This window comes from Cryptomeria japonica, chromosome 7 (assembly GCF_030272615.1).
Source record: "Cryptomeria japonica chromosome 7, Sugi_1.0, whole genome shotgun sequence".
NCBI classification, from domain to species: Eukaryota; Viridiplantae; Streptophyta; class Pinopsida; order Cupressales; family Cupressaceae; genus Cryptomeria; species Cryptomeria japonica.
In genome coordinates, this window is record NC_081411.1 from 599644021 (window position 1) to 599670417 (window position 26397).

Below are 26397 nucleotides of genomic sequence, written 5' to 3' on the forward strand. Positions count from 1 at the left end.
ATAGGGAACAACTTAAACCACACACACTAAGCTTACACTTTTAGGCTTAAAAATGTTAAACACTCAGAGTTGACTAACATTTTCTAGGCTTAATATGTTGCTTAATGTGTGTTGTCACACTTAGAATACACTTCTAGACTTAAAAGTGTTAAACACTCAGAGTTGACTAACATTTTCTAAACTTAATATGTTGCTCAGTGTGTGTGGTTTAAGGTTGGCCAAATAATAGCCCTTCTGTATGCTTTTTGTAGATAATCACATAAGAGGTGGAACTCAATACAATATTATTATTTTTCTTCCTAGCACTTTACTCCATGTATGTTCGCAAATTTTGTCCATAACAAAAGCCTTTATCTCTTTGTTATTTGTTGGAAATGCATTCAACTAGATATTTCATTTACTCATTCATTTGTTCATCCAAATCTTCTTTCTTTTGCTCAAGATGTCATTGAAAACAACCTTAGGTCACCTACTCCCATTTGTCCAATTCTTTTTAAATATCTATTTTATGGGACATACCATAAGAATTGTTTCAATAAGAACTACACTGTCTAGCATAATATTATAAGAAACCTAACTTTTTATTTTGAACTTGCTTGTGATCAAACACTTGTAAATTTTCTCAATTTGTTTCCACTTTGAATGTAAGATGTTGGTAGCCCACAATTCACACTTATAAAACACTACCAAAATACTAAAACTTCTGAGAAAATTCCTTAATTTTCCAATTACATAATCCTACCTCTCTACATCTATTTAACATGCCTTGGACAAGTGAATGTGCAAAAAAATATTGAGTGCATGATATGACCATGGTGACAAGCTAATATCAAAAGAAGAAAAAGAAGCAGAAGATATGGACTATAAGACAACTCACTTAACTAAATTGACTTTTGCGATTTCATCATTTTCCTATGCAAGATGATGATGAGTGCCCCCAACTTTTCAACGGTCCCCTTGCTAAATGAATTATACTAAGAGCTAATTGTCAAGATATGCACATACTTGTCCTTACTATCCTTGGAGACATCACACTCTAAAATGAAATGCTTTTCTCTTTCCACATTTCCAAAAATGCAAAAAATGCAAATCCTTTCTTCCCAAGCTTCTTTTGACCTTTTCCCAAACCCCAAATTCACAACAAAATTGATGAGAGTTAATTCTTAATTAAACAATAAATGAGTTAATTCTTAATTAAACAATAATTTTTTTTTATTAACCTCTATATATATTTGTGATGATGGTGAAAAAAAAAGAAAGAAAGAAAGAAAGAAGAAAGAATATCCTTTGTCCCTAACACTTATCCCAAATACATATACAATTTACCTATAATTTCTTTACTAGTCATAAAAGATATATTCAAATATATATTCCATTCACCCATACAATTTTTTTTTTTTTTAACCACATCCAGTCTGTGAAGATCACACAGAAGCAATTGGCATGAACAATCTTTACAGATGGTTCAATAACAGGTCTCCGATGAAAAATCACAGCTGTGTCGAAAGCAGGATTTACGCTTGCAGTCAATTCAAATGCAGATTGCGATCTAACGAAAACAAACATTGCTCAAAAGTTGTGTCGAACGAGTAAGAAAATGTGAAGGGAGTTTATTTTCCCTATATATTCCTTCGAACCGCAAATAAACATAGCGATGAAGAATTTCCAAAGTGGGGGCCGACAGGCGAACTATGTCCATACAAGCTTAAAAGATCTCATTGCCCTCGCTTCCCAAATTCTTAAATGTCCAGCGGCATAGCTTTTCGGTACAGCTTTTGGGTTCGTTATTAACTGGCTACAAACTTCTTAAAAAGACAAGGCTGACATCCACAAATTCACAAATTGGGACAGGTCAAGCAATTCGGAGTTCTTTAATCTTCACCAGCAAAAGGAATGAAACATCATGATTTAAATTACAGTGTATGAAGCTCCATGCGCTCAAAGCAATAAAGTTAAAAGTAAGTTTCAAAGTGTTAAGTTGGTTTGAAGGGTGATGTGATTCTGATCAAGAATTGCCCAACATAAGCAATCAAATATGATGGGAGGAGGCCTCATAGAATTGGGGTGCATAGCATGCGAAGAACTGGGAGAATTGGGAGCTGGAAAAGAAGGCTGGCTTCACACTAACCCTAACTTGAACCTCGCACTCACCTCTCATTACCTGGCCCTCGCAAATCAATCTCTAGTTATTGTTCTAAATTATGATGGCGAGGGTTCCCAGATTGTCATCCGCCCGTCTATGGCTGCAGCAGTGGAAGGACATATTACTGCAATGGAATGGCTGGTATTTGATCAAGATCAAACTCTTGCTCTCGGCACTTCTCAGGGATTTCTGCTTATTTACTCCTCAGCCGGAGATTTGTTACACAAACAGGTAAATATTCTTAAAATTAACGCGACTGTTGGATTTAGAGGAATATTTGTATGTTGCACATGGTGATCCGAATTGGTCATGGAATTTAGTTGATTTCAGGTATGTTACTTCACTAATCTCAAATTCACTAATCAACCTAACTAAGCAAGCCACTTGAAACTCTTTTAGGCACTCCTAGTAAGACAATTTAGCAGAGAATCAGAGTTTGCAGACAATTCAGAGGCATGACACAGGTGCAGACTGGTTCCGAGACCAAAGGAGGAGTAGTAGAAGCAGATTACCTGAGAGGTTCAACTACAGCTGAAACCGGCAGGCAGTTTTGTCATTTGCTGAAACCGTCCTGTACAGAACGGGAGAGAAACTTGTCAGGGATTTTCCACTATCCCTTAAACTTCTTTATATATGTATATGGATATATTCAAGTAGTTTAAGAATCACAATTGTTTTATGAAGAGGTTATTGGTAACCTAGAAGATGCGTTGGAAGAGGAAGACAGAAGAGAAAAAAGAAAGGAGGAGCACATCTGGAACATGAGAGAGGAATTTAAGAAGAAAACCCTATAGTATCGATGCAGGGAATTGTAGGAATCTTAATTGCACAACTATTGAAGTATAAGGGGTGAGAGATGAGTGGCAACAGTTCTTGTAGAACCCAAGAACGTTAATAAATTAGCAATTACCAATATGAAACCAGCAGAGTAACGCAACCATTTGTATTATTGAAATTTTCTTCTCAGAAGTTGCCATAGTTGATGTTCATTATGGGATAATATAACCTTAACACTTCAATGGATAGCATTACATCAGAACACTTGATGTAGTTTTCGGAGAACAATGATTGCAAGAATCAGTGGTGTTGCCATGAATTTGGAAGAATTCTTCATTATGTTCAATTCAGATTGTGAACAATGCCAGCTTTTGTCCTGGGTTGTGCCATGTCTAATACTTCCGCTGCAGAAAATAAAGATATTTGCAAATCATTACTACAATTTCAAGAAAGAATACATAGAGGTCTACTGAGGAGAATGAACATCGCTGAACCATGCCTGTAGGTGGTAGTCCCTTGATATTCTTCATTGTTAAAGCTTGCTTATTGAGGAATCCAACTATATTGGCTCTTTGACTATCCTCGATTTAACAAACAGATAATAATCAAAGGTTTTATTCATGATGGAATGTTATAATTGCCTTACAATATAGTGGGTCTCTGGGCTTGCCCTTGAGGTGCTTCATCTTAAAAGAAAACAATATTGTTGTTTCTTGACCTTGTGCAATACCAGAAGTGATGACAGAAGGAAAGCCCAAGTTTAAACATTAGTAAGTTTTATTTTCTGTGTTGTTGTACAGCTCAACCTTACATGATAAGAGAACTTCTCTTCTGAGATGTTGTACAGCTTGATCTTGCCTAATAACAAGGTTTTTCCATAACCAATCACAGCTTTATTCCTTGCCTGGGTCTGATAATAGGGCATTGTCTCAATTCCTGAAGTCAAAGGGGGCATTGTCTCAGTTCCTGAAGTCAAAAGGAATATCATGATCTGTTTGGTTCAACAGATGAGATGATCCTACGTGTACTGGTGGACCCCAACATGATTAATGAGCCTTTTAATCAGATGATTGGGCTTGGTGGAGAAAATAAGAAGGGTTGGATATTTGAATGGGTGACTGAACCAAGAGCTAGGTCTTCTTTGATTGGTTTTTTGTTGATTCCAAAAGTGTGCCCAACTTTTGATCTCCAAGAGGCCAATTATCGTCAATTCATCTAAGATGCATGCGACCCATTGATCTTGTTTAGTTGGGTGTCTAGGCTTGGCGAAGTGCACGATGCTGATCAAATGTCTGGTGGGGCAACTCAGAATAATGAGACTCCTTTGATTGGGTATTCACCAATGTCTCTCAATGTTTGATGAGTTCACCATCATTAATCTCTTGACAAATGGCATGTGAACCATTGATTTAGCCAATCGGTCTTTGACAAACCATTTATAGGACCCACAAGGCAAACACTGAATTTGCAAACAAAGAAAATTTAAATTCCAATAGGTGACAGACACATGGGTGCAGTCTGAATTGAATTCAGACACCATTAATGCTTCTTTTCTGCAAGGCTTGATAAAAACTAAGGAACTGTTTGCAATCTTCACCAAAGCCATTTGCAATTTGAGTTTAGTGAACCAGAAACTAGAGAGCGTGTTTCAACAAATAGAAGCACAAAAAGCAAGCCGTTTGAGAATTAAAGTGAATCAAGAGGTGCATGAATAATTCTTGGCTTAATTTGAATTCTTGTCTGGTTGAAATAGCATTGGGATTTGAATTTTGGGCTGCAATTTTGAATTTTAGGTTTAGAAAAAACTTTTGAAATTCCTAAACTCAATAAAATGGCTTGTATACTTCTTTGCTTACTGTTGGTACTCATATAAAATTTGGTTTTTATGCCCCTTATTGTCAGCTTTTTGTCAATTGATCTTCAAATTTTCATTAATGCCATGTCATTTATGGTGCAATGTCCCCTAATTGGGAATGCTCTAAATTTGCCCTAATTCTCAATTTCTAAGTAAATAGGCAGGGTTAGAGAATACATTTCCTAATTGAAGTTCTGCAAACAGATTAGAAAACATTTACAACAATAATTTCAATAAGCAGATTTATCATAATTAAGCATTATTAAACTTATGGCAGAATTATTAATTCAATCATCTAAATATATTTGGAAGGCTCAACCATAAGAGAGCATGTGGAAAGACTGACTTCGATGGGGTGTCTTGGATCCTCTACCTAGGCCCAAGAGCAGATATACCATCCCTCTTGGCCTCATGTGGCCCATGCCATCCATATGAGGTGGTCTACCAGTGAGGTATCCACTTTCCATTATCCCCTCATCTTGCCAACCTTTTCCTTCTCTTTATGATTGGTCTCCTTGTATTGATGCACCATGATAGGAGAAAGAGGTCACAACAGGGTGCCCCGGAAGCCATCTCCTCTAGGCCCAAGGGCAGTACCCTCTGTATTCCCTTGGCCTCATGAAACCATCTAGTCCTCTCATAGAGGTGGCATACCTAGAGGAGTGCCCCATCACCATACCCGTCTTGCAGGCCTACATTCCTTCTCCCATGGCTGGAAGTACTCAGAAAATATGACAGATTCTAGCATCATACATATACATTTCATGTAATAAATGTATTACATAAATTAATAAATCAGATGCAATCAGTGGTTACTGTGATATATTTGTAAACAGCAGTACATTAATAATGATAAATATGCAGAAATATAAATATATTGGCACAGCACTTATTATGTTACACATAGAGCCTCATACCAAACTGTCTTAATCAGTCGATCTTGCTGAGTATTAATATCTCACATATTATCAGTCTCAATCCCTTCGATTGATGGCTGTCCTAATAATTGAATTCCATCTCCCTTTTATATGTTTATTCTTGAAGGAGACACACCCCTTCAACATTGCTGCCCTTTGCAAGAGTTACACCTTTTCTTTAATAATTGCTGTCAATAATTTAATTTAAATTAATTTTAATGCCTTTATTATCTTGGCACCTTTATATTAATATTGCTGATGATGTACTTTAAGGGGCTGCGATCCAAATAAGGTTCGTCATAACATATTCTCTCTTCAGAAATCAAGAGAAAATATACGGTGGTTAGGCCTTTCAAGATACAAAGTCAGACAGAACAGGTTCTTGCATCAGAAATTGTCTCCTCTAACGTGGGGATTCCCTTATGAAAGTGTACGGCTGGCAACTCAAGGAAGTAATGAACCAATCAATGTTAATCTTTCATTTGAATATATGTATTAATTTTAATTATTATTATTATAATTATAACATTTATTTATTTATTTTTAATATTTTAATTTACTATTAAATCTCATAAGAAAGGGACATTACATATGGTTTTCTAGGCTAGTTGGTAAGGTCATTCTATCAGGGTTTATGAGTTTCAACTAATAATTTTGATAGGATGTTTGAGTTTGCACTATTAGGAGAAATTGATGTGGATCCTAATTGACAGTGGCTATGATGAAAGGAGAAGTATGAAATGACTAAGGATGAAAGCTTGAGAGAAATTGTAGTCTTGGCACACTTTTCCCTTGGCAAAGCCACTGTTGGCATGCACTTTTGATGGTAAAGCTAATGACAGTCTTCGCCCAATTATCCACTTTAGGTATAAGGCATGAAAATCTCCTCTTTGGCACACTTTGTGTGGCTAAATCAGTTGTTTTCTCTGCCGAAGTGGGAAAGGGGTTTAGTGAAATGTGTCTAGGTAATAAGTTGGTAAAATCTCTTCCAAAAATCAACAAATAAACAAGGTGCACTTTTGGGTTCGCATTGCCATGAGGACGTTTTGCTTAAAGTATGTGAAAAGTGGTGAACTTGTTAGTTATCAATGCCCAAGGATGAGATAGAAAGTTGCCATGAAAAATTCTGCCCAAATAAGTGGCAAACAGCTTGACAATGTGTGCCTAGGACACAAAACATGATAAGGAACCAAGTGAAGCATGCTAAAGGTGAAATTGGACAAGTATTAAAAGCTACTCACACATTTAAAGCGACATGACCAACACTAAAGCGTGCCTACAAAATGCTAGTGAGAGTTAAGTGATATCTACCAAGGGTTAAAAGGACAAATATGAAGTGCACTTTTGAATGGCAAAAACCACTTAATGTTCTTCCCATATTTGGCATACTTGAACTCAATTTGGTTTTAATAGACCAAAATTTTTGACCTAGCAAAACCCAACAAATTAAAAAATACTTAAATTTTAATTTACGTTTAGGGCAAAATGCAGCTACAAAATGTATTAAACATGTCTATAAAAAGCTGGGGAATTGTTTTCTATTAGATTTGAACACAAATAGAGTACAAATTTACATCATCATTCGAATATAATAGTATTCTGATACTATTATGAATTTTTCATTGTCTTTGAAAATTGTTATTATACATTACATATCCAAGCAAGTTACAAAGTACAAGATTTTACAATTTCCTCTTCCCTATTCTAGTGAAAAAATGGGGAGAGAATCTAGTCCTCACACTTGGTTGTGGCTCTTCACTTTGTTGGAAATATCATTATTGATATTAAAGGTTGATGTTGTTTTTGTTTGTTGGATATGTTGTCATTGATGTCAAAGAGTGTTGATGCATTGGTGTGTTGATGTTAGAGGTTGTTTTGGTTTAAGCAAGAATGAGATGGTTGAAATTATGGTCATGTTGATGTGTTTTTTATGGCACCTCAAACTCAGAATAAAGTACTAAGTATCCTATCCTCTCTTGAACAAGGAACCTTATATGCTAAACAATGTGATCAAATAAGGCAACCCCAAGGTTTCTTTGGTCAGGTCTTGACTTTGCAAATGGATAGACTCAGTTGAAATGATGTGATATGCTGGTATCACAAAGGGACTTACGTTTATGAATCACAACTAGAACTTGCAAACAAACCTCTCTCAAACAAAGAAATATCAAAAGGGGAAAGGGTTTAGGAAAACTATGCTAATCCTAAGGACAATGATGATAATAGATGATGCTTTGATAGATGAATTCCTTCAAACCAAGCTTTTGTTAATTTTTAGACTTTCAGATTAATACAATGTTCAGAAAATAGAAATCTATCTAAATTTTAGATTAATGTTGAATGCTATTAGAATTTTCCAGAATTAAGCATAAGTAGAGAAATAAACAAAATGAACTCACAACACACAAGTACCCTGGGAAAACCTCCTAGGAGGAAAAACCCAGCCAGAAAGATCCTCGGATCTGATTATGAATTAAGCATAATTTTCTGATTACAACTTATCTCTTAGGGCTTTGATGAAGGAGTTCACTTAGCAAATAGGTTAGCACACAAGCTGCTTCTTAGGTTGTCTCCAATAGGTCTGTAGTCTGCTGTTCAGGTCTGCACTTCCCCTTAGTGGGTGAATCAACAATCAGATCTGTTCATTCAATATTCACAGGTCTGCTACAAATCTGAGATTATATGCAGGGCCAGCACCTCTACTTGAATGGAGATCACACTTTCAACAGCAAAGATGATAATGAAGGAGGAGCTACAAAGTTCGCAGTTGACTGGAGATAAATTCGCACCTTTCTGATGTATTTCGCATTAGCTGATGGCAAACTGAATTTTACAAATGATATGTATTTTGCAGGTGTCTAATGTTTCACTTTGCATCTTTATTTATACCCATCTCATACTTAATTAGGTCGGCCTTTGAATGAGGTATTTTGGCGCCAAGGATGTAGCGTGTCCTTTTAGGAGGCTGGCCCTATTTGAGGGTGGCGTGTGAGAAGGGGCCCAGCCCTATTTGAGGATGGCGTGTGGGAAAAGGGCCCAGCCCTAGAGAGTGGCGTGTGAGGAAAAGGGCCCAGCCCTAAAGGGCGGATTCCAATGTTGCCTTAGGCAATTGGAATCCACTCTTCACCCAAATTAAAAACCAACACTCCCTCTTAATTAGGGAGAAGAGAATATAATAAAAATATCGCTATCTTGCATCTTGCACACAAGCAAAGAATGGATTACATAATCAAAACATAGTAGACTTCCATCTTGCACACAAGCATAGAATGAAATTACATAATCAGAGGTCTTCCATCTTGCACACAAGCAAAGAATGGATTACATAATCAAAACATAGTAGACTTCCATCTTGCACACAAGCATAGAATGAAATTACATAATCAGAGGTCTTCCATCTTGCACACAAGCAAAGATTTGGAACTACATAACAAAAGATCTTTTCATCTTGCACACAAGCAAAGATTGAAGCCACCTTACATTGCCCGCAGAGGGTGGTTGATGCAACACAATGCATCATTGGAGATGAGACTCCCTCTCAACCAAGGTCTCATTTTCTGAAATCCCAAGCCTGTTTGAAGTACACAAACTTCACCTTGGATAGAGGCTTGGTGAGGATATCTGCAGTCTGATCATTAGTGTTGACATACTTCAGCCGAATAGCACCTCTTTGCACCATATCTCGAATGAAGTGATAATGAGTTTCCACATGTTTTGACTTGTCATGAAACATTGGATTGACAAACATCTTGATACAACTCTGATTATCGCAATGTATAACTGTAGGTGCCCAAGGTTGTCCAAACAACCCAGCAAGAAGCTTACAAAGCCACACTGCTTCTCTAGAAACAACACTTGCTGCAATATACTCAGCTTCAGCAGTACTTAGTGTAATAGAGGATTGTTTTCTGCAAGCCCAAGAGATCACCGCAGATCCTAAGCTGAAACAGATACCAAAAGTGCTTTTCCTGTCTTTGACACTTCCAACCCAAACTGCATCTGAATAACCTTCCAATGTTATTGAAGTGTTAAGTGGATACTTCAGCCCATAACCAACTGTGCCTCGCAAGTATCTTAAGATGTGCTTGGCTACAACAAGATGAACAAGATGAAAATGTTTGGGCATGCTCATGAACTGGCTGAGGGCATTCACTGCATAGCATATGTCTAGTCTAGTGTTAACTAAATACAACAATGATCCAATCAGCTGCCTGTACTCCGATGGATCTGCATAATCAGAGTTAGCTGCAGAAACACTCAACTACTTTAAGTTAGTTTCCATAGGGGTAGACATAGGTTTATAGTACATCATTCTAAATCTTTTCAAAATATTAGACCTAAGTCCTTCATTTCAAATTCTGAAGCTAATTCTTTCTTACATCTAATGATAAGTTCATCTTTACTAGCAAGAAATAAATCATCCACATATAGAACTAGAATTAGCATTTCATCATTAGATATCTTAAATTAAATGTTAGAGTCAGCATCATTTTTACAAAACCCTAGACTTAACAAGTACTTATCAATTCTTTCATACCAAGCACGAGGAGCCTGTTTGAGGCCATATAGAGCTTTTTTCAATCTACACACATGAGTTTCTCTATCCTGAATCTCATAACCCTCAGGTTGTTCAATATAGACTTCTTCCTCAATGACATCATTAAGGAAGGCAGTCTTAACATCCATTTGATGTGGCTTCTAACCTCTAGCTGCAACAATAGCTATTATAATTCTAATAGAGGTATATCTAGCAATAGGAGCAAATGTTTCTTCATAGTCTATGCCTTCTTTTTGAGAAAAACCACGAGCTACAAATCTAGCTTTATATTTTTCAATACTACCATCAACATTATGTTTAATTTTAAATAACCATTTAGAGGAAAAAATAGATTTACCTTTGGGTCTAGGCACAATGTCCCAAACATCATTCTTGATGATTGATTGATACTCTTCATCCATAGCTAGCTTCCAGGCATGATGGTTCAAGGCTTCTTCAACATTGCATGGCTCAGACTCAATGAGATTGCACATCAATGCAACGTAGTTGGAGAATACTTGCAGTCTCTTGGTTTCACGGAAAGTGCCACTGGGAGCTGCAAATCTTTCAACTTCTTGAATGGTGTTTCTCACCCAAAGTGGCCTCTTTTTGCTAACAACAATGTCACTAGGTATATCAGTGGGATTCATAGCCTCAGGTGGATCATTATGCTCTTCTTGAGGTGGCAGTTCAACAAGCTCCCTCTGAATCTCAAGGTTAGTATCAACATTCATATCTTGATTGTCATTATAAGAAGAGAACCTTTTGATTTCTTAAAGGCAATATCTTCTTCAAAAGTAATATCCCTACTTACCTCAACATACCTTTGACTTGGAATATAGATCCTGAAGGCCTTGGAGGATTCACTGTATCCAACTAGCATGCCTTTTTTTCTGGAGGGCTCCAACTTGGTTCGTTTTTCCTTGGGCACATGAACATATACAGGACTTCCAAAAATTCTTAAGTGACTGATGTCAGGTTTGGATCCTGTGAAGGCTTCTTCAGGAGTCATATTCTTTAGAACACGGTGAGGACATCTATTCTGAATATATACTGCTGTTCTAGAAGCCTCAGCCCATAGAAAGGTCTGCAAATCCTGATCATGAATCATAGCCTTTGCAGCTTCAACAATTGTTCTATTCTTCTTTTCAGCAACTCCATTTTGTTGAGGATTGTATGGAACACAAAACTCCCTTTTAATTCCTGTCTCAACACAAAAATCATGAAAGCTACCAGAGATATACTCACCTCCATTGGCAGATCTTAAACAATTAATTCTTTTACCAGAGGTGTTTTCAGCCAATGCCTTAAACTCTTTAAATCTACTTAAGACTTCATCAGATTCTTTAGATTTCAAGAAGTAGATCCAAGTTTTCCTAGAGTAATCATCTATGAAGATTACATGATAAAGAAATCCACTAGGAGATGCTATAGACATAGGACCACATAAATCAGAGTGAACAAGTTCTAGTTTATCTTTAGCTCTATTTTCACTTTTATGAAAATGACTTTTAACATTTTTACCTATAGCACAACCTTTGCATGTATCATTATGAATTTGATTGAGTTTAGGCATACCTTTGACCAACTTTCCAAGGGAGGGAAGTGCTTGATAGTGTAAGTGTCCAAGTCTTCTATGCCATAGCTCACAGGATTCCAAAGCCTCATTAATGAGGGCTTGAATAGGGTTAGCAGAAAGCTTATATAAACTATCATATCTATTTCCAATTACACGAGCAGATTTAAAACTAGATTTCTTAGGCCAAGCAAGTACTTTACCCTCAGAAAATGCAATTTGATAACCTTTATCTTCTAGAGCAGAAATGGAAATTAGGTTTTTTTTAATTCCGGGAACAAATAAGATATCACTAAGGTGAAGTGAAATACCAGAGTCTAAATTTAAGGAAGTAGTGCCATAACCTCTTACCAAATATCAAGCATCGCCACCAATTACCACATGTAGACTGGTATCCTTTTCTACTAAGTTTGAAAGGTGATCACGGTAGCTTGTGATGTGTCTGGAAGCACCACTGTCAATCAGCCTTGTGTTACTGTCTGTGGGTATGCTGCTTGACAGGGCAGAGATGAATAAGAAGTCATCATTTTGTTCTGAGACTTCTCTTTGCGTGGGATCATTCTGACATTCTTTAGCATAGTGACCAAATTTGTCACATTTGAAACATCGAACACGAGAGATATCTCTTGGCTTCTTCCAAGAATGCCGAGAACTAGGTGGTCTGAAATCTCTATTCCTCTTGGGATGAGTCATGAAGAGAGCAAAGTCCGCCTTGCTGCAAATGAAAGGTTCCCAAGTTAAACAAAGTCCACCCTATCATTGCACATGGTGCCTAATGTTAAGAAAGTCCGCCCAACTTTGCAGCCAGCAGTTCCTAAATCTGATGAAGTCTGCCTTCCTCTACTTGGGAAGAGAATCAACAAAGTCCGCCCTATCTATGATGGAGGATGAAGCAAGTCAAAGAAAGTCCGCCCTGTCTTTGATAAAGGTTGAAGCAAATCTAACCAAGTCCGCCCTTATATGGAAAAGATTGACAAAATCTACCTTGCTGTCAAGAAAATCTGCTAAAGGAAAGAAGAAAGTTTTTAGAAAGTTTCGAATTTGGAAGGAGAAAGAAAGATAGAGTTCGATTCATGAACTCAATCTGAAAGTAGAAACTTTCTCAAGGAACTAAACTCAAACTTGATTCAAAATCAGAACTTTCCCATTTGATTGAGTTCAACTGAGAATGAAATTAGAAACCTTCGTAAGAGACTGAACTCAACAAAGAAACAAGACATGTCCAAGTTCGATGAATGAAGAGTGAATTAGAAGCAAATCCTTTGTGTTTCTAATTATGAAATTTGAACTTCATACAAATGCCTTTCATTCTCTCATTTCAAGAACAAGTTGAGAGGCATTTTGAGAGAAGTTTTGTGCAAGTTGAGAGTATTTTGAAGAATTTTCCGCAGATTGAAGTAATTTCGAAGGTGATTTTAAGTTTAAGTCTGAGATCTCCAACATTTTTCCACATATTGAAGGAGATTCTTGAATGTTTTGATAGGAAAATCCACATAATTTCTGAAAATTTGAAGGTGAAATAATTAATTTGGAGGTGAGGTGGGTAATGACCTTCAAAAAGTCCGCCCTATCATGAAGAAGGAAGTGAGAAAGTCCGCCCTACCTTTGGTTGAAGAGGAACAAGTAAAGGAAAGTCCGCCCTAAGGTGAAAGGAGATGGTGAGTGGTGCATAGAATCACATAAAGTCCGCCCTCCTACGAAGACCAAATACATAAGATGAATGAAGTTCGCCTTGGGATGTATGTGCTGCACAAACTCCACTAAGTCTGCCCTGCTCATTGGGAAAACAATTGTTGAAGTCGGCCTAAGCTAAAAAATAGTGAGGAAATATTTTGGTGAAGTCCACTAGGCAAGAGGAAAGAATCACATGAAGTCCGCCCAGCTATCAAGTATTGAAGTTCGAACAAAGAATTAATTTTAGAAAGTTCCAAAATTTGGAAAGACAAAGGGAAAGCATTTTTAGAAAGTTTTCAAATTGGAAGAAATTGAAGATTGAATTCAAATCATGAACTCAAATCAAAATGGAAACTTTCTCAAGAAATTGAACTCAGACTAGAAACAAGATCAGAACTTTCCCCAAGTGACTGAGTTCAACTGAAATGAATTTAGAAACTCTCTTGCACTTTGAAGGACTAAAGACTAAAGTAGAAACAAAACTCAAGAGGATCTTCTTTGTTTCTAAATGAAGAATTCAAACTCCATTCAAATACTTCATTCATTTCTTTCATTTCAACAGTTCGAGTTTGGAGAGCAAGATACTTGAAGAGAAGATTATTTTAGAGCTTTAGGAACAGTTCAAGGATTTTACAAGAGGGAGAAGTGAAGATTTTCACACCAAGCATCCTTTCTTCTCATTTCTTGTCTAGATTTTGAAGGTGACAGGGGTATTCGAGGCAGATTGGTTAAGTTTTTTAATCTGGTTTTCAAATTTTGATGAAGTTTTCATGGAAAATGGAGCTGGTTTTCACAACTTAGTTTATTTTTCAGACATTTCCCTATATCTAAATCTGATTTTGACATTCATTTCACGAATTTTGGGACTGAGTTGTTCATTTTCAGAGCAATCAAAGACAAATTTCACTCTTGAACCTTCAAATCGGATTTTGTTTTCAAGGGTTTCTAAAATTTCTAAGTGTTCGCAGCTTGTTGAAAGCTAAAAGTATTGAGGGAGTGGAGAATCAGAGCACACTTTGCCATCAAACCTTCAAAGTTTACGCTCAAATGAGGATTCTAATTTTTTTTTTTTGGTTTTGCAGGTTTTGGATGATGGCTGAACGCGATGAATATCTGAAAAGCTGAACTTTAGATCACATCAATTCATATTTGTGAGGAGCTATCTGGAACTTTTTACCCTCCTCCCGCGCAACATAAATTGGCAGCTGAAGGCGGGATCATCGCAGAAAACAGGAATGGAGTTTCGAGCCAAATTCAGAATTGAAGACTAAGTCCACAAGCAAGGTTCGTCCGAGCATAAAGATGGCCAAAATTTGGTGAAGTATGGGAAGAGCTATTATGACGAAGGCCTAGAGGAATTCTTCTCCGAATTCAAGGCACTTGAAAGAATCTCAAGGCATCAAGAAAGAAAAGTTCTCAAACTTGGTGAAGACATGGAAAAGTTAAATAAATTTCCAACTTCTTGAAGGATTTCATCTCCTGAAGAAATTAAAAAAAACAAGCTCCCAATCTGAATCAGATGGTGACAAGAAGAATCGAATTTCCATACTTAGGCGATTTCTTCACACAAATTGGAGAATTCAGAAAAGACATTCAACACGCTGAGGTGGCGCCTCGTCATCTTCCAACCAATCAGATTGTTCCAAGTCAGCATGTCTAGGTTCAATGAACTTGACTTATCGAGAAGCTTCTAGAAGGGCACACTTCACAATGCAACAACTTTCTATTTTTATTGTTGGTTCTTATTTAGCATGAAGGACAAGTGTCCCCAAATGTAATTTTCTCATTGGTCGAGGGGGTAGTTAGTTTTGGGAAACCCTAATTAGGGTTTTTATCTTTCAATCTGGGCCCTTGATCACTGTTTGATCTCGACCGTTCAAACTATATAAGGCTACCTCCTCTCATTTGGAGAGTGTGAGGTTTTTGAAATATTGTAGCGTGAAGGTCATTTTTCAAATAATACATTGCATGTGCGCTTTCTCTTAAGGCTTTGTAATCTCTGTTATTTGAGTGATTAGCATAGTTTCAATTTCCTCAACACATTAGTTAGAAGTTGATTTAGATTTGCTTTCAAGTTGTTAGAGTTGAATGGAGGATTTGATAAGTACTAATTAACAGTGTATCTCCGCTCACACTTTTGGTGAATGGATGATTTCCATTTCACTGTGCAAAGTTAGTCTGAGCCTATCCCCTTTGCATGCCAAAACTTCGATCATAAGCACAACCAATTGAAGATTGCACCTACTTTGTGTAGTTGTCCTTAGTGTGGCAAAGCAAAGTGTGGTTTCCCGAGAACACCTAGTTAATACCATCTCCAGAATTCGTAGGTTTGGATCATCTTTTTTAACCTATCCCCTTTTCCTTTTTTTGAAAGTAAATAAATTTCGGGAAAATCCAAAAAAGGAGAAAGAGAGCTTGAAATTGACAAATTTATCTAATTCTAGGAGCTTGAAAGACATTTGTAAACATAATCCCCCCTTGAGATTTTCAGCATACACTACCCAAGTAGCTATCCCACTAAAGTCGCTTGTTTGCACATATAGACCTTGGAATCATCAGTGATTTTTCAGGAGAGGATAAAATACCCTTGGATATCTTATTCTAATGTTCGGTATATGATAAAACGTACACCAACAACAATGTGTGGGGTAATTTGGCTACGAAGGATGCTTTCTAATATGCAAATGACTCAATCAAGTCCTTCTCCCTTGTACACTGATAATTAAGGGGTGCTCAAACTGGCCAAAAATCTAGTCTTCCATGAACGTACCAAGCATGTTGAGCTTCATTGTCACTACATCCGCAGGTTGGTTGAAGATGGATTAGTTCAGCTGCAGTATGTTTCGACAGAGGATCAAACTGCAGATATTCTCACCAAGTCTCTGAGTGTAGTTGACAGATTGACCATTAAGGGAGGGTGTTAGAATAAATATCTACTTAATTAATGGTCAATATTGTATCATATTAGTTTAGATTCTTTTAGTTCAATTTAGTTAGAATCTTTCTATTTCTGTTGTCTATTTTTCTCAATTTCTTTTAGAAGCTCTGTCAATGTAATTGCCTATAAATGTTTCTTACTTCTCAATAATAAAATAAGCAATTGCCATTGTCTAATTTTGATTCACAATAGTTAGACATTCGGGGGTTTAAGCAACTTTTGCAATGCAACTCAGGGATATAAAGATCAAATGTAGAGTTTGGGCGAAATTGCAAGGGGACTTTTCAATTGCATCCTTTGCAATAACTAAAGCAACATTGCAACCTCACCCCTCAAGACTCCTCTTTCAATCCCCAACTCACTCTTGGACTTGTCAAGACGAAACCCTCTCATCCTAAGGCTAAAGATCACAAAAATGCTGCCAAACGGACACCCGAGTAACAAAACACCTAAGCTAGCCAGTGAAAAGAGGGGTCCCCATTTGCAATGGGGTGATGTGTTAAAACGTCACAACAGGTCATAGATGTCAAACTGAAAGAGTGAACATTGGCGTTCAGTTTGCATGTTTAACACTTTTGTGTTTCTATTTTGGTAATTGGCAAGGAGGGTCCTCGACCCCCTACCCTCAATTTGGTCTTTGACCATCGCTGATTAGACATATGCTTTAACTAGCTTAAAATTTGATGGTATGAGGTAGGTATGGAGAACCTCTGATTCCTTAACCCACGACAAAGTTTGATTGCTGCAGCTTCCAAATTTTAAGCCCCTCTTCATCCAACACATCCTTCATAAAATGGAGAGTCAAAATGTTTGTAATGCTAAATGTTTTCCTTAAGCAGCAATAAGAGACCATGGTGCTATAAGGGAAATCTATGGCTGAAAAACCCTGCTTCATTGTACCTGAAGCAAATTGGACTAGCTGAAATCTAGAGTCTTGGCATAGGGGAAAGCCCACAATACAAGGCAAAACCACAAATGTTGCATCGAAAGGGAGCAATGCAAGAGACACAAACTTGGAGACGCACAAGTGAAGGGTGCAACATATATTTTGGTGTAGAAAAATACATGAAGACCATTATTTTCACTTAAAGGGTTTTCGAACAAAGTCAAATCCCATCCAAAGCTATGATTACTTCTACTTAGACTAAGTTATGGAGGATATTAAAAGTTTAGAACAATGATATTTTTTTAGAGTTACCCAGGGACACATCCCTTGGTTTTTTTTCAGGCATCCCCATCTTGAGATGTCCAGGGAACAGGGGATGCCTAGGGGATGTCCCTCTGACTATCAAGTCTTAGCAATTTGACTTTGACTCTCAATTCAACACAAATTTGGCATAAGAATTCTTCTAGCTCCTATATGTTAAGGTTCTATAATGTATATGTGCATGCTTTATCCATATTTTCATATGAATAATTTAAATTTCCCTATATATTTTAATTTTCCCTATTTTTTTAATAGCCATCATCTTTGTCATCCCCTGGCCGTCCCCAAAATTAGCTTGAAAAGTTGGCATCCCGAAATCACGTCCCCTCATCTCCGAAACTCAGGGTAATCTTGTATCTTCTCTATGGGTGCGTTCCTTCTCCAACAAGTGTACTAAATTCTACTCATATGTATCATTGTTGAGCTTGGCAGAGAAGGGAAATTGGTCGATCCCTACGTTAGCCAAAGTTTCAACAACAATAGTACATTCCCAAAAGCAATGGCTAAACACAACTTTATCAAAATGATTGCACAAAAGGCGAACTTTATCTTAGAATTAATATTAAATTTATATTAACTGTGTATTCATATATATATATATAATTTCATTTGTTAGTTTATATTGTTGTTTATATTTATTAATTAATAGTTAATGATAAATTTCAATTTTTTATACTACTTTTTTTATTAATTTTCAAATATTATGTATTATTTGGATCACTACCCCTACCATCCCCAAATCCCCAATTCCAAATTTCTATGGAAAGCTAATTTAAAAAAAAAAAGATAAAAAAAGTAGCAAAATAGTGCATACAATACTAAAAACCTAATGTTGATTTTATGGTAGTGCTCGTTAACCATAGGCAAACATCAGATCTATTGCCTTCCCAACCATAGACGATAAGCTCTTATCATCACCCCTAAGCACGCTACATGTCCTTCATGTTATTAAATTCATATCTATTGATGCAATCATGACCTTGCATATATATGAATCAATACCTCCTAATAGACCTCAAGTCAGCCATATACTTTTGGTGCCAAGGATAGGGTCAAACCTATATATTACAAGTTACATATGAGTCTCCCTTAGTTGCGAGTTACATTTAACTTAATTACAAGTTACACACAAGTGGTTCGCCCAAATAGGGCTTGCCCCAAATTAGACTCAACAACTGAGATATCCAAATGCCAAGGCTGACAGGCCACTTGGCATTTTGTGTACTATGTCGGCCCTAGAAGGGATCCGACCTAGCTACACAACAACACCTAAGTATGGCCAAACCCAGCCATATTGAAACCCTGGGAAAAAAATCAGCAAACCTTGAACCCCAAACCAAACCCAAACCAGCAACATAGCAATGAACTCAATAAGCTATTTGGATCAAAAGCACAAATTGCATATCTTAGTTTGAAACAACAACTTTTTAGGTTTAAGATGACCATTACTGAGCATGTCTAGTCGCATAATCATTTTTATCAAAACTATTGAAGTTGGAATGAGTAAAAGCACCGATCGTTGAGGAAGATTTAAAATAAATGTTATCGAACAATTTACTATTGAGTAAGAATAATAGTTATGTAGCTTTTACTGCTAGGCTAATTATTTATACAATCTTAGGAAACATTGAAATTTGTTGTCAATACTTAAGTTTAGAAGGTTGGACATTGAACTACAAAAATAGTTAATGTAACATATGTGACATACCTCTTGGTGTTTGTTAGCATGCGAACAAATAAGGCAAGACAAAACTGTTGGCAATATGTGTTGTCATTGATGTTAACTTGATGTCTAACAATATATGATGTCCTTGATTGTTGTTGTCATTGATGATTTTTTGATTGCTTGGATAGAGAATTGCTGCTGTAATTGAGGTTGTGATGATGAAGCTATATGTTTGTCAATGTATGAGGAGATTGTTGGCAACTAATTGTTAGTTGTTGTCATTATGATTTGTATGATTGGTATGAAGAGATAGATATAGAGAACAAATAGATATTGGTTGTAGATGGTCTATGGATGTCCACCTTCTTGGTGTTTGATGTCTACACTTAGTATGATGTGTTGATATTGTTGATGATGTTGACAATGCGACTAATGGAAAAGATGGCTGATATGGATTAGATAGCCTAAGATATTAAGATGAGGATTAGATGCACGACAAAAGAATGAAGATGTTGTACTGAGTGAGAAAATGATGTTTCTGGGATATTTTTATCCTTGGAAGTTTGATAAGGCAAGTTGATGCAAAAGTATATATTGATGTCTATCTGGAAGAATGCTCCACATTCCTCTGCATTTGATAATATGGTCTTGCAAACTTGAACATAACGTTTATGCTCTATGTACATTGCACTCCTATCTTTTCAGGTCCTTGGTGTTGCAGCTGATATGGTTGGTGGCTCTAGTTGGTTGACAGTTTGGTTGTCTGTCAAAATTGGTCTGGAAAATGCTATGCATTTCTTTGTATTGATGTTTCAGGTGTTGTGGCTTGGAGGACATGTTTATGATGTCTATGTTGTGTCTCAGTTCAACTTTCAAAAGCTGGTGTAGTCTGCAAGTAGTGATTATGTTGTTCTGTGCAAAGTTTGAAAACACGGACTCAGTGTGGACCCAACAACCCAAAATAGGACTCGGACTTAGGACCCAACACAGACTTGGCAAAAAAAAATCGTAGTATTACAAAAAAGTTGAAAACAAAAAGAAATTAATGCTTTTAGAGAACATAAAAGCCTATTTTGACTATAAGTTGGTCATAATTCAAACATTGCACGTCATATGATCTTCAAACACTTAATATTTGAAATTTCATAATTCATACTCAATAACTAGTGGGAGTTTGGGAGTGGAGACCCTAATGGGTTTGAGGGGTAGCAATGATAAGTTATACAAGGTGTTAGATACTAGAAACCCAATGATAGAAGGGGTGTGGGAAAACGCACTTGTGTTTTCTCGCGAGTCAGAAGTGGGGGTTCAAGGGCAATGCCCCCGATTTTTTTTTTGGATGATTGAAAATGGATGAATTTGAACCAAAATATGAAAAAATGGACACCTGCAGACCTATTTTGGGCACCAAACAGCAGAAAGAAATGAAAAAAAAACCAAAAAAATGTCCTTTTTAGCCATTTGGCCATTTCCAGGCAAGTTCAAGAGTCCTAGGTTGGGACTTGCGAGTCCGACCCTAGGACTCGCGCAAGTCCTTTGCAAAAACTCGGGTGATTTTTGGGCGACTCGACAGGATGCAACTCGCGAGTTCGTGGCGAGTTGACTCGGGAGCCAATGGACTCACGAGTCTTAGCCGAGTTTTCAAACTATGGTTCTATGTATGATTGGTTCTTTGGAATGAAGTGCTTTGTATCGGTTGTGTTATTCCAGTATGATCTTGATGTGGAAAGAAGAAAGAAGGATTTGAGAATGTTGTTGGATGTTCAAGGAATGTCCTGGTGTGCTCTGCATAATGCTAGATGGTCTGTTTGATGGTGCAGTATGACTAGAATATGTGGTTCAAGGTAACTACTGTGGTTCAACTAACATAAGTTGTTATTTTGCTTGTGGTGAATCCTTGGGTGTCTCCGCTTGCTTTGAAGATTGTATTGCATTGATTTTGTTTCCTACCTTGACGTGTGGGGATCTGCATTGGGCTTGTTCATCTGGAAGATGTGTTTTGGGCCGACTAGTGATGTGTTGCTTGGTTTATCCATATGTTACCTTGATGCCAACCTTGGAGGATGTGTGATGACATGTGAATTGTTCTAAATTGCTTAGAAAGAAGTGATATGATGCTTTAGGTCCTCTCTATCTCTTGGATTGGACCGCTTTCACCACAATTATGTTTTGGTGGCCGGCTTGATAGGACTTCTTTGTGTCCTCTTCTTTGGCCAACCTAGTTGATGTTTGCAATGAAGAAGATAGTATACATAGAAGATCAAATTAATTTTGATGGTGTGGATCAATGTGAATACTGCGCTTGCATGATTATATCATTTGTAGAGTCAATGATTCAAATTTATGACAGAGGAAGTTTGTGGTGATTGTTGTGAAGCTGGTTGCTTGAGACAGAAACTCAAGGACAGCTTCATACTTGGAGATTGCCAGAAGCTGTGTTGTTGAAGGCCTATTCATTCTGATTTATATGTTCATGTACCTTGCTTGCAGGGAATGAGTCTTCTCAACAAGTTTTGTATCTTGCCTTGAGGCAGTGTATCATAGCCTGCAAGTCCTTTGTATCTTGCCTTGGGATAGTGCATCTTATCTTGCAAGTCCTTCAGGGAGTAGTTCGCTTCCTTGGTAGTGAGCTTAAAACAATATTGTAATTTTTTCATACATTGTGAGTTAACTCTCACTATGGTTTTTCCATGTATATCTAGTGTTCACTTGTGCATGGTGATTCATTGTTTTATCTTTCATTACTGCTGATAAGGTTAAGGTTAAATTGATAGTGAATTGTACAATAAAGTTTAAGTATTTGGTCTAGACCGATTTACCCTCCCCCTTCTCCCCCCTCTCATTCCTAAGGTGTGTTCAACAAGAAGGCAAGCACTAGTTTTAGCAGTTACAATTTGAAGTTGTTATATATAACTAGCCACAACCACTATCACACTATATATAATACTATCACGCTATATATAATGAAGGCACTCAAGACAATTTTTAAACCATTTTCTTTCTTTTTTTCTCCATTATCCATAAATGGTTATAATCTAAGCTACCAGTTTGGGTTCATGTTTGATGGTTTGGTCCTTAGGTTTGGGCAAATGTTTTTTTTGGGTTGGGTTTGTTTTGGGTTCGTTGATACAAAAAATATAAAAATCAGAAATATTTACATATTTGCAACAGTAATCAAGTTCAAAATACACTAGCATATTAATAGTCAAATATTAGTCAATCTCGACTATCATGATATATATTAAAGTTAAAAAATAATAATGTCAAGTGTCAACAATCAGCCATCATTGATCACTGGCACTGGCACTGGCACTGGCACTGGCACTGGCATTGGCACTAGCACTTTCATGCTCACTAACTAGGTGGCTCATAGTCATCATCAACTTCAAGTGCTGCGAAGTGGGAAGTGGAAGCATCCAAGTCAATATGCTTTGGCTCAATATCCCCCTTCTTTGTAGACACTTCTTTTTTGTGTAAGGAGCTCCAATTTTGAATGCACAAACATCAAATCCTCCATCTTTTTTGAGTGTAGTCTATTGCACTTTATTGAGTGGATGAAGGGGTTTCCAATTCCACTTAGATGAAGACAAGACAAAATTAGAGAGTTAAGACTTGTAAAATTTAATAATTTAAATGATAAAATTAAAATATAAATTAAACTTAAAAGATAAGATTTTTTTAATAAAACTTGCAATAAAGTTTTGATCACAAGAGGCTGCAAGTGCATGCATGATTCTCCATGGAAGTACAACCAACTATGACCATCGACCATATACTTGTCTCAAAGAGCATCATGACAACAATCGCTTGTGCTTGTGAAACCCATGAACTAAACCCTCATTGCATCCCACATGTCACAATTACCGAAGAGTCTGTGAAGTGCTGCCTTGTACCCTTGAGCAACTTTAGGATCTCTATACGGGGGAAATTTTGTGCCAACGAAAAGGAGCTTAGAGCTATAATATTTGGGACTCAATGCAAAGGCAAGAAGATGCAACAAAGTGGTCATTTTGTTCCATCTCTCTACCATGATCTGGTTTTGTTCTTTGAAGAATTTTTCTTCAGGATCTTGCAAATTTATGATAACTTTCATCTTCTCAATCATTGAGTTGATGCCATTATAAACCTCACCCAAACAAGGTTTATCTATGTTAGTATAATGGGTCATGTTCAATATGAGCTTAATGAAATTGGGGAGAAACTTAGCACGATCCCACCAAATGTCGTATAGGATCATTTGCATAACCTTTGCTGCTCTTGTTGTGTTAGATTGCCTCCATATGGACCAACATGTGCTGATTACCATGTTAGATAGTGCCTCACGAACCTTTAGAAGTCATCTCAACATAATTGTTTTGGAGGCAAAACGGATCTCAACCTATTTCAAAATAAAAGTTAAAAAAAAATTACAAAAATAAAAATAAGGAGTTTACTAAAGTAAAACATATTTATTATATAACTTACCTTCAATAGATCCAATCTTGATAATGTTCTAAGTATGCCTTGTGACATATGGTGGTTGGTGACAAAACATTTGGATCTCTTTGACCTCAACATACGCTTGTTTGATCTATTCAATTTTGGTGCCAATTTTTTGTAGCATTAGTTTGCGGGAGTGGATAGCACAAGGCGTCCAAAAAATGTGTTCATAACACTCCTCAACCAATAACCCAACAGCCCTACAATTTTTGGCATTGTCTATATTATAACTTGCACAACATTTCAAGGGATCACTTCTTCAATGGCTTGGCAAAGAATGTTAGCAATAAATGCACCATCCTTCGCCTCTTCTTCACAATCCACTACTTTCAAAAACAATCTCACTTTAGCAAACACTGCAATATTCAATAACATTGATCAATGGGCAATTTTTTACATCTTTCCATCCATCAAATATGATGGACACCCCTGTTTCAACCCATGAATCCTTTACAAGCTTCAAGGAGTCCTCTACATATTTCACCTCTTTGTCCAATAAGGTAGTACACATTTTTTTATAACTTGGGCCCTTGTACCCCTTTGGAGTCTCATTAATTAATTTCACCATTTTTTGCCAATATGGTGAGCAAACAACATTGAATTCCAATCCATTCTCATAGACACATCTAGCTATGTCTTGATCAAGAATCTCACTATACTCATTGTGAAATGTCGTTTCCAACAGTTCCTTTGATCTCATGTAGAGGTCACTAGTTGTTCTTCAAGTATGAACCAAAATGGATGGCCCTCTATAGGTTGAAGATGAAAAGGCAACGAAGGGGCCTTCATCCCTTTCGATCCTTTCTTTGTCTTTAGGAAAGGATGAGTTGCAACTTTTTTCCTTGCTGCTTGGTTTGTGTTTGCTTTCTCTTCAATATATGCCAAGTCTTGTTCCTTTGGAAGGCCTTTAGCATTTGGGTTGGGTGTGTCGAGACAATATGTGATGCTTTGGTTAGGGATAAAGCACAAATGGACTTTCTCTCTACTGTTTGAACTCAAATATTTTGCTTTTCAATGATCACAAATCCAAATGTAACACCTTCGCCACTTCGAAGACATTGTACCAATTCAACATATTTCCAAAGGGGAGAGTGTGGGTCTATTTTGAAGTGGGATTAGCTCCTAGAGATAGAAATAGTTGTTATTTTAATACCTAAGACCACAAGTTCAATAAACAATACATCCAAAACAAACCAAAAAGAAAAAACTGTTAAAAAACCTACCTCTTTTGAACTCTCTGACAACAAACCAACAATGCGTAGGAATATCACAATAACCAGCTTGGCGCATTCGACTATCAATCTTCAACTCTATTCATGCAATAGCAAACAAAAAAATAAAAATGGCAAAATCTTTTTGTTTTTCATTCACAATAGCAAAATGAGATAGGTTTTTCTTTTTAGATGTTTTGTATGGCAAAATTTAGGGTTGGGGGGTGAATTTACCTTTTTGCATTAAAAAACAAACTGAAAAAAAAGATATGTGCCATATTCAGCTGACACGTCATATTGGTGATGAAGTTCGTCTCGGGTTCGGTAGGGCTGAACCCATAAGGTGTAACCGGAACATTGTTTGGATCCACAGTGAACCGGCCTGGGGCCTCGAACCGGATTCAAACCAGACTAGGACCCGGGTTAAATTCTTGGCAAACTAGTGACGTAGGTTGCAGTTGGTATTGTCTCTCTAGATATAGAACTCTAGTTAAAGTCACATGATCTTAGTAAAGATAAAGGCTGATTTTCTTTTGGTTGTGTTGTTGTGCTTATATGTTGAAACTAATTTGAAGTAGCCACCTGGTGTACACACATTTTTAGTGTAGATGTTGTTTTGTGCTTTTAAACTACTAACAAGATTTATTTATTACAATATCTTGATTGCTTGTTCTAGATGCTACATCCAGGTCCCATTGTAAGACTGCGAGTTCAAGGAAATGGTTATAGACCAGTAGAACATGCAAATTCAAATGAGCTCTGTATTATTTTTCCTGCTGCAATCCTGCGTGTTGATGCATCAGATTTACAGGTTTGTTTTGACTTGTGAGAAAAATGACCATTTGATTATTTTTTGCTTTAATTGTATGAATATGATGCTTTGTGTTATGTGTATGCTTGCATCTATTCCTTTTGAGATATTTAAGGGATTACAAATTTGAAATTTATGTAAGTGATAATTCCTTTCAAGTTATAACGTGTTAAATTCTGGATTTCTCCCATATACATGGCTGTACAGTCCTTGTTACAGAAGCGGCTTCAGGAAACAGGGTATCATGGACATACTAGTAGATTGACAAGAAATGAGACTGAGGTATCGGGTGGCCTTCATGGAAAAATAAAGTATCAGATGTGGAGTGTGACCAAGTCCGGAACTTGCACAGATGGAGCAATCACCGGCATTATGTCTCCACCATTAATGGAGGATCAGGTAAACACTCTGAAAAAAATATAGAAGGTAGACATACCATAATTTGAACTTCTGCTTGGGTCACATTTAACATGGGAGAAGCATTGTATGGCAAGTAGTTGTAGTCAGAAATCAAATACAAGCATTTTCTTCTTAATTTGTGCTTGCTTCATTCTAGGAGGTGGCTATAACTTAAACTACATGTATAAGTCACTGATTCCCTTTGTG

The 26397-nt window shown here is 36.9% G+C and overlaps 1 protein-coding gene across 3 annotated transcripts in view; it reads left to right on the top strand.

The window, feature by feature from the left end:
- Nucleotides 1–1375: 1375 nt before the first annotated feature.
- Nucleotides 1376–26397, top strand: part of LOC131029663 (uncharacterized) — a 99647-nt gene continuing 74625 nt past the window's right edge. For 2 of the 3 annotated variants that reach the window (XM_057960251.2, XM_057960253.2), the window contains exons 1-3: nt 1377–2374; nt 25657–25791; nt 25999–26190. In XM_057960251.2, the coding sequence (XP_057816234.1) occupies nt 2036–2374; nt 25657–25791; nt 25999–26190 (666 nt within the window). In that variant the 5' untranslated portion in view covers nt 1377–2035. Of the gene's footprint in view, nt 2375–25656; nt 25792–25998; nt 26191–26397 lie in introns of all 3 variants that reach the window. The other variant, XM_057960252.2, reaches the window with a different exon arrangement.